Source organism: Colobus angolensis, unplaced genomic scaffold (genome assembly GCF_000951035.1).
Source record: "Colobus angolensis palliatus isolate OR3802 unplaced genomic scaffold, Cang.pa_1.0 Scaffold14, whole genome shotgun sequence".
Taxonomy (NCBI): Eukaryota; Metazoa; Chordata; class Mammalia; order Primates; family Cercopithecidae; genus Colobus; species Colobus angolensis.
Window position 1 is genome coordinate 22,163,113 of NW_012114488.1, and position 13,669 is coordinate 22,176,781.

At 37.7% G+C, this 13,669-nt stretch overlaps 1 protein-coding gene across 1 annotated transcript in view; it reads left to right on the plus strand.

Moving 5' to 3' along the window:
- DSE (dermatan sulfate epimerase) overlaps window positions 1–6,085 on the plus strand; it is a 71,274-nt gene extending 65,189 nt beyond the window's left edge. The window contains exons 6-7 of the mRNA XM_011935047.1: window positions 1,130–1,337; window positions 3,383–6,085. Of these exons, the coding sequence (XP_011790437.1) occupies window positions 1,130–1,337; window positions 3,383–5,141 (1,967 nt within the window). The 3' untranslated portion in view covers window positions 5,142–6,085. The remainder of the gene's footprint in view (window positions 1–1,129; window positions 1,338–3,382) is intronic.
- Window positions 6,086–13,669: the final 7,584 nt, after the last annotated feature.

Genomic DNA, 13,669 nt, shown 5'->3' on the forward strand with positions numbered 1-13,669 from the left:
TGTAATTTAAGCTGAGATCTAAAGGCTAACAACATCAGAAATTGTGTTTGCTGTGAGCTGTGTCTGTGGCTACTTCCTAAAGTGGAAAAGACAGTATGAGCATGTCTAAAAGCAGCATTTATATGTTTGTGTTAATTAAACAAACTTTTATTGAACATCTGTATGCCAGGCACTGTACTAGGCAGAGGATTCAAAGAGGAATAAAACACATCTCCTGCTTTCAAGGAATTCACAGACTAGTAGAAGATTCAGAAAATATCATTTTAAAATAAGGTATACTTACAAGATCACTTACTAAATTATTAGGAACAAAAACGTTAGCTGTAAATTACATAAATATAATCATGGTAACATTTTAGAAGAGGTTCTATGTTAAAGCAGTCTGTTTTCAACTACATTTCTCTCTTTTTTTTTTTTCTACAGTTGATACTCTAGTAGCATTTTTTTGGTCTGGTTGAGTTTTCTCCCATGCTGCTGCTTTTTTCATGAACACATGGAGCATATCCAGTCTTACCTGCTTTTATTTTTCTTCCCTATTCCAAAAATGATATATGGCTTTATGATCCTTGCATTTTCTCTCCTTTAACTTCCAGCAGTACATACTGGCAGAGCTACTCTGGGAATTAAATTTTCTTCCTGTTGAAACTCAGTCTCTCCCCTGAACTTTATGTATAGTATAACTTAGGCTTTATTGAAGCCAAATTAAAGCATGTTATTTTATTATCTTAGCCTAGAATCCATGTTGACTTGTGGGAGAGCCAGTGTTCATTCCAGGTTCAGGAACCCAAACTGCACAAGAGGATATCCCATGTATATGTGCAAATATAATTATGTATAGCATGAACACTGGAAAATGAGGAAGGCAAGCAATAGGTGGAGCACTTCCGTTACCAATGACAGGTTACCACATAACAAATACAAGCTTACACACAACATATGTTGAAGTCCTTTTGAGGGACTCTAATTAACTGGTCTAGAACAAAATCTGAGGATTGTGATTTTTCTTTTATTTTATCCCCTCAATTACACAATTCTAATTTGCAACTAAATTTGAAAAATCATTGTTTAGACCTATATAGGAGTATGAAGTTTTCAAAGTATCTTAATTCTTTCCAACTTATTTCCCTAGGGTTTCAAAGGACTGTGGCTATTGCAGACTCAAATTACAACTGGTTTTATGGTCCAGAAAGCCAGTTAGTGTTCCTTGATAAATTCGTCATGCGTAACGGCAGTGGTAACTGGCTAGCTGAGCAAATCAGAAGGAACCGTGCGGTGGAAGGTCCAGGAACACCGTCCAAGGGGCAGCGCTGGTGCACTCTGCACACGGAATTTCTCTGGTATGACACATTGGGCTAGCTTTAAAGAGAAATGGTACCCAAGGGTACTATTTGTGCTATGCACTTGTTTTTTTGCATTTAAAAAGAAAAACTAAAACACTTTTTAAATATTTTCTCCATGCCACCTGAGTATATGAAGTTTCAATTCAGCTCATATCACAGTTTTTGAAACTCTTAGAAACTTTTCTTTTTTAAAAAAAAATTTCAACTTTTATCTTAGATACAGGGGTACGTGTGCACTATATACCCAGGTAGTGAGCATAGTACCTAATAGGTACTGTTAGAAACATTTCTTTATGTTTAACATCTAATTACTGTTTTCAGTTTTTGGTTCTCATATTAGAAATGTCCTACACTTGCATTATTTCATAAATAAACATGTTTTGATTTTACATCATTTTTTGAAATCATATAAAACAAAACACAAAATTTAGACTAGGTTATTCTGATAATCACACCAAAAAAAGGTAGTAAAATATTTTGTTTTGGTAAATGGAGCATTATAATCTTCTAATAGCAAAGCCGTTGCTAAATTTTCAAAAGTGTTTAAAAGTGTTTGACAGTATTTGACAGCTTCACTTTGATAATAAAAGGACCGTGTAAATTTTTTTGCCTTAATCTTTTAAGCCCAGAAAGAGAAGCTTGGGTCTCCTTTTTCAAGTATTGCCAAATATGTTGTTGGCATCCAATAAGTTAAAATCGAAATTAGAGGGAACTGATTAGTCATTAATCCCTGATGTCTTTTCAAGCTGTTGAAATTTACATTCAACTCCAAAACGAGCTTTCTTGTGGTTTGCTTCTCTTTATTCTTTTTTTTCAAAATATAAAAAAATAAGGAGGAAAAAAATATTAGTAAAATGGTAACTGGCTATAGTTTAACCAACAATTTAAGACTATTTTCATAGATAAACTAAATATATTAAGATACAACCATCCTTGAGTTCTCTCAGGAGTATGACGTAGTTACTTAATAGTGTGACCCGTAAATAAGTTACCCGTAAATATCCAACCAAGAGAGTTCTATAAAGCTAGCTACAGGATTAATATAATAGATCAGATTAATGCTAAGTCTAACTTAAAAATCTGCCTTTATGGCAATATGCAAACTGACCAAAACCTGAGAGTAAGACGGCCCATTCAGCTTACATCTACACCTGTGAAATCACATTAATTAAGCCAACATTATACTAGACCTAAGTAGAGATAGAATTTCTGATGTCTTGAAACTGAGGCTCTAGAACAACAGATGAAGCAGTCAGAGTCAAACACCAATAAGATGTGACTGATTCGCTTTAGGGAAAAAGTACATGGTACTAATAATAAACATTTATCATAAATAAAAGAAAGAAGTAATTTATTGTCCAGGAAGCATGGCACCATCTGCAGATTAAAACAAAACCAAACCTTTGGTCCTGGCTAGTCAGTGGTAGGCAAAATTATAAATCCCCCAGTATAAGACAGTTGGCTGAAACTTCATTTGTTTATATTCTGAGATGTGGTGTTGGTGATACATTTTATCTAATATGTGAAGTCCTCCTGTATTTCCGTTTATTTTTTCAAGGAAAAAAATCTTGAAGGAGAACTGCTTTCAGTGCCAAATATTCAGTAATATCAGTTACTGCCGAACTATACTTCATTACAGCTCAAGGCTGGTTAGAGTCCAGATTCTAACATGGCATTTCCAGAAGAGGAGCCCCTCAGCCAGAAATTTGGAGGAAGTGCCTAAATCCACGAGGCCCAGTAGATTGGATGGTCACTCTGACATCATCAAATGAAGATGGTCCATGTAGAGATTACAGCAGAAATCATTTTGGGCCCAAATCCAAGGATCACAAATGATATAAAGAAATACTCCTCTTCCAGTCACCAAGGGTTTCCCTTTGTGCATACTGATGGTCCTTGGATATTTTCAGAAATCTCCCTAATCCAGTCCATGCTGCCAGTGCTCTGGGTAGCATTTGTGTGTCGCATCTTCCACATTACCATGTTACGTGTTGTTTTCACTTCCATCAGAAAACCATTTAATTTTTTAAAATTAATTTCAGGTATGATGCCAGCTTGAAATCGGTTCCTCCTCCAGACTTTGGCACCCCTACACTGCATTATTTTGAAGACTGGGGTGTCGTGACTTATGGAAGTGCACTACCTGCGGAAATCAATAGATCTTTCCTTTCCTTCAAGTCTGGAAAGCTGGGGGGACGTGCAATATATGACATTGTCCACAGAAACAAATACAAAGATTGGATCAAAGGATGGAGAAATTTTAATGCAGGACATGAACATCCTGATCAAAATTCATTTACTTTTGCTCCCAATGGTGTGCCTTTCATTACTGAGGCTCTGTACGGGCCAAAGTACACCTTCTTCAACAATGTTTTGATGTTTTCCCCAGCTGTGTCAAAGAGCTGCTTTTCTCCCTGGGAGGGTCAGGTCACAGAAGACTGCTCATCAAAATGGTCTAAATACAAGCATGACCTGGCAGCTAGTTGTCAGGGGAGAGTGGTTGCAGCAGAGGAGAAAAATGGGGTGGTTTTCATCCGAGGAGAAGGTGTGGGAGCTTACAACCCCCAGCTCAACCTGAAGAATGTTCAGAGGAATCTCATCCTCCTACATCCACAGCTGCTTCTCCTTGTAGACCAAATACACCTGGGAGAGGAGAGTCCCCTGGAGACAGCAGCAAGCTTCTTCCACAATGTGGATGTTCCTTTTGAGGAGACTGTGGTAGATGGTGTCCATGGGGCTTTCATCAGGCAGAGAGATGGTCTCTATAAAATGTACTGGATGGACGATACTGGCTACAGCGAGAAAGCAACCTTTGCCTCAGTGACATATCCTCGGGGCTATCCCTACAATGGGACAAACTATGTGAATGTCACCATGCACCTCCGAAGTCCCATCACCAGGGCAGCTTACCTCTTCATAGGGCCATCTATAGATGTTCAGAGCTTCACTATCCACGGAGACTCTCAGCAACTGGATGTGTTCATAGCCACCAGCAAACATGCCTACGCAACGTACCTGTGGACAGGTGAGGCCACAGGACAGTCTGCCTTTGCACAGGTCATTGCTGATCGTCACAAAATTCTGTTTGACCGGAATTCAGCCATCAAGAGCAGCATTGTCCCTGAGGTGAAGGACTATGCTGCTGTTGTGGAACAGAACCTGCAGCATTTTAAGCCAGTGTTTCAGCTGCTGGAGAAGCAGATGCTGTCCCGAGTCCGGAACACAGCTAGCTTTAGGAAGACTGCTGAGCGCCTGCTGAGATTTTCAGATAAGAGACAGACTGAGGAGGCCATTGACAGGATTTTTGCCATATCACAGCAACAGCAGCAGCAAAGCAAGTCAAAGAAAAACCGAAGGGCAGGCAAGCGCTATAAATTTGTGGATGCTGTCCCTGATATTTTTGCACAGATTGAAGTCAATGAGAAAAAGATTAGACAGAAAGCTCAGATTTTGGCACAGAAAGAACTACCCATAGATGAAGATGAAGAAATGAAAGACCTTTTAGATTTTGCAGATGTACCATATGAAAAACATAAAAATGGGGGCTTGATGAAAGGCCGGTTTGGACAGGCACGGATGATGACAACTACTCACAGCAGGGCCCCATCACTGTCTGCTTCCTATACCAGATTGTTCTTGATCCTGAACATTGCTATTTTCTTTGTCATGTTGGCAATGCAACTGACTTATTTCCAGAGGGCCCAGAGCCTACATGGCCAAAGATGTCTTTATGCAGTTCTTCTAATAGATAGCTGTATTTTATTGTGGTTGTACTCTTCTTGTTCCCAATCACAGTGTTAGCACTGAAGATATAAATTACCTGGTCATTTTGTGATCACAAGAGGCTATACAAAAAAAAATTTCTTTACCCCAGATTATCAGATTTTTTTCCCCTCAGATTCATTTTAACAAATTAAGGGAAGATATTTTGACACAAAAAAGCAGGAACATGGAGAAATTGGAGCAGGCAAAGAATTTATCAGAGCAGTCGAAACAGCTTGGTGGTCCTATGGTGCTTCTGGAAGTATTTGGCATTGCTAATTGAGCAGTCCATGTAGTACTACTTTTAGAAGAAACAAAAAGTCTGTTTTTTAAAGTAATGTTTTTTCTTATGAGAAAAATGTTTAGATAGAATTGGGTTTTATTAATGTTAATTTAATACTATTAGCAATTTCCTTATACTATATTATGGAAAAGACTGAAGAATACAATTCTGAGAAATATAAAAAAATGTGAATGGTACAGTCACGTTGAAAGATAAATGTTTAAATGTTGCGAAGTCCTGGTATGATGGTGTCGCTTCCTTGGGGAAGTACTTCTTGAGTTATGTAACTAACAGGATCTTTTACTACCGTTCTGGATGGCTATTCAGATAATAGAGCAAAAAGTTATAGCAGAAGATCATTAAAAACTTAAAATATATTTTATTAGAAAACATTTATCTGAATGAATATTTCCTTGATGCTGGTCTCTGCACACAAATAACTGGTTACTTGTATGCATTCATTGGTGGTTCAATAAGTAAGATGATTACAGATAATTTAATACTGTATTTTCCTTATATGGAAAACTGTTGTAGACCCAATGACTAAACCTTTCAAAATAAAAGACTTTCTATTATGACTGTTGATTTTCATACCAAAGAAGATGGAGAATCTAAAATTTGGATATGATTCTTATGTTTTTTTAATAGGAAAACTTTTTCAAGTTTATTTTGCTAAATAAACATCGTAATTGTGAATTTTCTCTAGTGTTTTTCTTCTCTGTTCCATTATATTCAAAATGCAGTAACATTTTCCAAAATTTTTGAAAAGAGATCTTTATTTGGATGTGTATTCATTAAATGTATAAAATAGTATTTGAATCAAAAGAAGTATTTTCTCTGCTTATTAACCTTAATTGTTGTTTAAACATATTTTAAATATTTAAAACAATAACCAACTTCTGATATTTAAGTAGCACCCAACTTTCAAAAGCATAAAATTTTCAATCAGCTCCTCAGAAGGTAACAGTAGCATACAATACTAGAAAAATAATCCATAGTTTCTACTTGAGCATAAGAAAATGATATACTTAAAAGGAACTTAATAAATTTTCATACATTCAGCATATTTGAGTCATGTATTTCTCCTTTGAAACGGAAAATATGTTCAGCTCAAATTTTACAGTAAGGGCACGCTCACTGATTTATAGGTGTAAAGTAACAACAGTAACCTTTCCTCTTATTTGCTCTTTTAGTTCACAGCAATACCAATATGTAACCAAAAGACAAGTTGGAGAAACTTATAAGTACCTTTCTGCAGTTCTAATTTTGAACCTTCTTGCATAAAGAAAACACAAGTTTGACTTTTAACTGTGCTTCACTTATTATGCTTGGAATCCAGAAAACGACTTCTGAGGAAGTAATTTTTTTTCCCTTCTCATGGAAAATCTCTAGGGAGGATGTCATTACACACTGTTTAAAAGAATAATGTTTTCAAAAGAATAATGCTTCCGTTTGTCCTGCATGGATGCTCTTACTAGGATTTAAACTTGCTTTATGTGACAGATTCTCCGTTTACTTAACCTCACTCAACATTCCTCTCTTTTACTCTTTCTCACTCAAAAGGATGAACTGTCTGAAATGATCAAAAGGAAATTTTGAAAGAAACAAAAAAAGGAAAATTACTCTTTGAGGTTACCAAGCAAACCTGATCTCAGATCCAAACTGAGACATACTTTCTAACAGAGATGAAAACTGCAAGTGAGTGCCAAACTCGCTTTTCTTTTGTTTTCATTAGGTTAAGGCTAGACAATACATTAGTCACCACAGCATGATCCAGTCTAACATATTAGTTCATTTTAAAGTAGTTTTTTAAAGACATGCATCTTTAAAACAAAATGAATTAAAATTATGTGGTTTGTTTTCTTCTAATGAACCTGGTATTTATTTCCTTAAAGAGAAATTACCTCAGGCAGTGACTTAAGTGGGGAAAAAATGCTGAAATAAATCACAGCTCTTCATAATGAAACATGTTTTTTTTATCAGGGATAGTGCATATTTGAGTAAAACTAGGCAACTTTTTGTAACTTGAGAACCAAGCAGTGTTGAATCTGCCTTGAAACTGAGTAATCAATTACGGAATCTGTTTCAGTGCTGCTCACTATGACAGGAGTGTTTGTTGTTCAGGGGATTGGCAGGACTCTTGGTCCTAGCCTTAAAGAAAATTTGAGAATCACTAGCATACAGAGCTTGTCAGTGCAGTAAAAGTGGTGTATTCCTGGGAAGTTGAGGTGGGAATATTGCCTGAGCCTAGGAGTTCTATGCTGCAGTGAGCCATGACTGCCACTCCAGCCTTGGAGACAGAGTGGGAACCTGTCTTTTTTTTTTTAAGTATATTTCCTTGTTTGTAACTGATTAGCTTATTTCAGTTGATGGTAGATGAGACCTATGATGGTCGATGAGACCCAGAATCTTCAGAGAGAACATTCTTTTGAGAACATTGTTTTTATTGTCAAAGTCAGGTAGAAGGCCGTGTTCTGGAACTATTTTAATTATTAAAATGTATCACCTAAGATAATGAATTCTTCCGCAAGTATTTTAGCCATAGTTTTTAGTACCACATATTCTAAGGTTATCAGAAAATATGTCTTAACAGAATGTTTTGCATACTGAATAATTTGTTTTTGAAAAGGAAAATTTACATTTGACTTACTCCGTGTTTAAAAAATTATTTTTATTTCTAGAGACAGGGTCTGTCTCCATCACCCAGGCTGAAGTGTAGTGGCGCGATCGTAGCACACTGCAGCCGCAAACTTCCCATCTCAAGCGATTCTTCTGCCTCAGCCTTCCAAAGTGCTGGGATTAGAGGCATAAGTCATAACACCCAGCCAAGTTAAAAAAAAAAAAAACTTTTGATAGTTCACAAACCACTCACAAAAGAATCTGAAATTTCTCCAAGTATTAAGAGAAAGCAAGCTGTGAAATGCTATATATGTGAGCTTAAAAGTAAATTCGTGTGATTTCTTACAAATATAAAACAAGATTAAAACGAATATAGTCATGGGTATGAGGAGCATGTAATTTATCTTCCAAGTGGAGACACATTTGAGAGTTGAAGGAAGAGCAATTAATTGTTATTCCAGGACAACAGATATAAACCGAGATTATACTAGGTGAACTGGGACATACGGTCGTCTTTGTCATAGCTTACTTTGGGAAAAAAGGAGTTAGGGAAGTCTGTGAAGGTCTAACTCAAAGTTTGATGCTTTTTAAGCAAGTTTAAGGAACTTGAGATGACCTGATTGAGGCCCCTAAATCTACAGATGAGGAGAGCAAGGCTCAAGCAAGGGGGGCTGAACCTTTCCCTGTTCCCTGTGTATTCCCTGTCTGTGGCAAAGCCCATTGGCTTGATTCTCTTCTCTTTAGCTTCATGTTAAGAAATAGTTTCTTTCTGCAGTTTATTTAAATTACTGACCAAATGACGTATTTTTTTTCAGCAATGTTTCAGCTAGATATTTGCTTTATGCATGTAATGTCAATGAGGTACTCGTAAGTTTTCAAGAAATGACTGAGATAAATCATACGTTCCACTACATAGTCTAAATATTTAGTTTTTGGTCATCTATTTTAATATGTTGAAATTCTGTTCAACAAGACATGTATTACAGTCACTATGTGAAGAATGAAAATGGACAAAGTTGTAGTATGACTTTTCTTCATGGATATACAGTTTCCCTCTTGGTTTTGAGATTTTGTTAACTGAATTTTTATTTGGCATAAATTATAAACATACATGATTGAAAAAGTAAAATAGTACTAGACGGCTTATTTAAAAAACAAAACAATAAATTCTCTCTCCCTTCCCTTCTCATTCTTAGTTTGTACTTCCCAGAAGTAACCAATTTCTAATTCTTTTGGCTGTTACATCTATTGTGTACTTGTTTACAGTAAGGTCTAAAACTACCTACTAATGAAGATTTAGCTCTCTTATCCATTCCCCTCTTTCTTTATACTTATTGGAAGATAATAGGTGCTATAGAGGGAAAAGGCAGGGTAAGGAGACTGGGAAGAGGAGGCCGTAATTTTAAATGTGATCAGGCTAGCCTTTATTGATGTCTCCACTTCCATTCTATGTGTCATTTTGAAAATCTATTTGCTGTTAATTTAATGGGGTTTTGGAAAGGAACTGAAGGAAATTTATATATTGAGTGCAGTATGTTTAAATGGAAGTCCCACATCACTTTTCAGTTGAGTTAACAAATAACAAGAATGACAGTAACATGTTTACAGAGCATCTACCATATGCCAAGTATTGTTTTAGGAACTGAAGATATGGTAGAGAATAGGAATAATAAAAGCTGGCCCTCATATAGTTTCTGTTTTAGTGGGAGCAAATAATAACAGTAATAGTGCAGGATGTCAAGTAGTGGTAAGTACCGTGGAGAATAAAGCAAGGGGAGGGGATGTAAGGTGATGGTGAATTGATACTGTCCCATAAACAGTGGTTTCTGATGTGATTACTTATGATCAGACACTTGAAAGAAATAAGGGAATGAATCACCGAGACATCTAAGAGAGAGGGGCATTCCAGATAGAACAGCAGTTCGAAGGCCCCGAGCTCCGTGTGTGTTTGGTGTGTTCAGGACTAGGAGACCGGTGTGGCTAGAGCAGAGTGGGTGAGGGGAGGGTGATAGGAATAGGATCAGATCATACATGCCCTCACAGACTGCAGCAAAGACTTGGATTATGAGTTGGGGAGTCAGTTGCAATGAACTGAGATGTGGCTGACTGCAGGAGCAATAAGTAGTGGGAAGTGGGTCTAGGAGGTTGTTTTAGCCATGTTAAGTTTAAGATACTTTCTAAAAATCCAAGTGGAGATGTACAAGCCTGGAATCTAGGGACAGGCTTTGGTTGAAGATACAATTGTTGATGCCTTCTTAAAGGTTAAACAGAAATTGACTAGCTGTGAGAGGAAAAGTGCATTCTGGGTAAATGGAATAGAATAAAGAAACAAGTATGGAAAAGCAACCTGGTTCAGGAATTTTCCAGACTGGTGGTGTTGGCCCACAGGGTATGTGATGGCGAATGGGTGAAGATGAAACTGAAGAGGCCAGCAGGGAGGCTGTTGTGCAGGACTTTGTAGGACACGCAAAGGAATCTGGACTTTATTCTGCCATGACGGCTGCGCAACCATTTTTATGCCTCAGCATAACTGAGGGCTACAACATGACACCCATCACTCAGCAAGCATGGCAGCAATTTTCTTGGAATGGGAAATGTGTATGGGAGCAAAAGGGACATGGGTGAGGGGTGGTAATGATGCCACATATACCTGTGTGTGTGAAGCTTTGAAAAATCCCTGAGATGGTTCTGATATGCCCCCTATATTCCATATGTTTACTCCCTGTGGTGAGGTGGGGCGGGGAGGGGGTACCCTCTACTTAGAAATCACTGCAAGCAATGGCAAGCCATTAAAGAATTTTCTTTTTAAATAATCAGATTTGCATTTTAGAAAGGCAATTTTAGCTTCAGTGTAGAGGGTGGACCCAATGGGGAGGAGGTTAGGAGGCCATTTCCATAGTCTGGGTAGAAGACAATTAGCTCCTTGAATGAGTCTGGAGAGGGAATGTTTAACTCCTAGCCCACTGGCAAAATGTGTGACCAAAGGAATGCATATTTTGTGAAAGTATTGCTCAGAAAGATAATGAGTCAAGGATCCCTAATGGTATATGTGTCTGAGTCTTATTTATTATAAGAAGAGCGTGTTTGCCTGCCATGGCTCTGCTCCAGTCATCTTGGCTATCCCTTAATAAGCCCAGGAAATTGTTCAAATATTTCTGCCATTTGTATTTTCAGCTTGCCTTGTTCAGGGACTTCACCTGGAATGGTATAGCTAGAGTACAGGGTGTGTATGTAGTGGCGGGTGATAGAAAATGAGACTGGAAAAGTAGACCAGGCTCCAGGGCAGGAGGGTCTCTTTTCCTCGCTCCATTTAATTTAAAAAAGAAATAGTTCCAATTATATGAGCATTGTGATTAATGCAGACAGTTGGAGTACTTTCTAAATCAGAAAAGTAAAAGTGCTGCTCCTTCAACATATCTCTAGAAATTTGTTATGGGGAAGTCTTTATCAAAGAATGTTCATATGATTTCAGTAGAATTTCTGAAGAAAGGAGCTTCTAAAAACAGTCAGCCCAGCACATTCCAAATTAAATAATGAGAAGTGTTTTTAGTATTTATTTAGGAGTTCTTTTCTGAACAAAAAAAGTTTTCAATGGTCTAGGCACTTCCTTTTTCTTCCAAAGAAATGGTCATAACAGGACACTAGAAGCACTAGAAGTACCTTTCTGTGTAAAGCAAAATCTTGTCAGTTTTCCTCACTTTGTACTTTTCAGTGTCTACTGTTTACCACTTTTCTCCAGGATCAGAGACCTCCAGTAAAATAAAAGGAATTTCTATTTATTGTCTCCTCAATAATCTTGATTTCTAAACTCCTTTACTCCTCTCTTGAAGGAATTTGTTTTACTGACAAAAGAATGAGTCCAGGCCATTTAATGGAGTTCTGAGGAGAATACTCAGAGCACTCTATATATTGAAACCTCTGTATTTTTTGATACAAAAAGGACTAAGGAAGTCGTGATTCTTTTGAAAGATTAATTCACAGAATTTTTTATCACAGTTGAAATATCAATTGCAGTAACAGCTGAAAACTGATTGCTCTTACTGAACACTGCCCTTAGGTGGCTCACTCTTAGAAGACACAAAGTTACTGGACTACAGTCCTTTAGGGCAGGGGTTGTATCTCTTGCTCATTGTACATACATGGTTCTTACACAGTGCCTGGCATTCAAAAAATGCTTTCAAAAAAATCTGGTATTCAAAAAATGCTTGATGAATTGACTGAGTGACTGCCTGAATGAATACATAAATTGCTGGATTAATGACTGAACGGAGTACAGAAGACTCTGGTCCCAGAAGACCTTAACATTGAGTTTACTGCAGACTGAATGTTTGCCTCCTCTCAAAATTAATATGTTGAAACCTATTCGTTAATGTGATGGTATTAGGATGTGGGGTCTTTGGAAGGTGATTAAGTTATGAAGGTAGAGCCCTCGGGAATGAGAGTAGTACCCTTAAAAAGGACACCCCAGAGAGATCCCTTGTCCCTTCCAACATGTGAGGCTACAGTGAAAAGATGGCCATCTGTGAACCAGAAAGTGAGCCCTCACCAGGTACCACATCTGCTGTGCTTTGATCTTGGATTTCCCCGTCCCCAGAACTGTGGTAAATAAATTTCTGTTTGTAAGCCACCTAGTCTATGGTGTTTTTGTTATAGCAGCCTGAATGAGATAAGAAAGAACATAGCTCTTACAATGAGCTAACATCACTAACCTCTCAGTTAGCTGTGAACTGTGGCCCTGAGAGATGCTCCAACTAGATCCTGGAGCTGTTTCAACACTGTCACCTCTGAGCTATGGGGAGGCCCTAAAATTCAATCTCCAGGACAGGGTACATGTGAAAGACAGATGTTAACAAGGTAAGCAAGCAGCTGCTTGTATGACTGCTAAACACAGGGTGGTCCCAAGTGGGATAGAGAGCCCAGTTTCCAAAGCACAACTTAAAATAACACACCATTTGTGTGGGATGTTGTAAACCACCAGTAATCAACAGACTGTTGCTAAACTTCAGCCGTTGCCCATAAGAATGCCTTCTGAGTTCATGATACTGTGCAATCCAGAAAGCATGGCCATGCCAGCAAAGCAGACTTCCTAGAGAACATAGGACAATGTGGTGTGGGTGTAAAGGGTGTGGGCAAACAGTGTGGTTGGGAGGGTTGGTTATTCAGCTGGCTTTTCTGCCACACCTGCACACGTAGAGAGTCAACCACGGCACCTCAGAGTACACTGGATCCCCTGAAAAAGCCCCTGGCAGGGAGAATATCTTCTATAACTTCCTGCGTGTTTTCTCTACTTCTAAATAGGGTTTCTGTGTTGCCTAGTGCGTGTTTTAAGAGTCTTATGGATGATGAGAGGACCTTTGTGAATTCATTACTGAAGAGAGGTCATTTTTAATTAAAAAAAAAATTTGGATGTCAGAGGAAGAAGTAGGGAATGAAAGAATATTTTATAATTCTGTAAAAGTTTTGTTTCTTAAATGGTATGTAATGAACCCACATGAAGGCTTATTTTGTAAAATGTGCTAAAATTCATAAAAACATTGCCTAGTCCAAGTTTACACCATTATTATGCTAAAGCTTACTGGAGAGCAATGATAATAGTGGTCTTACTGAAGCCTAGCAAAGTTTGAAGAAATTTGTACACATCTGCATACTGTAAGGAAGATAATAG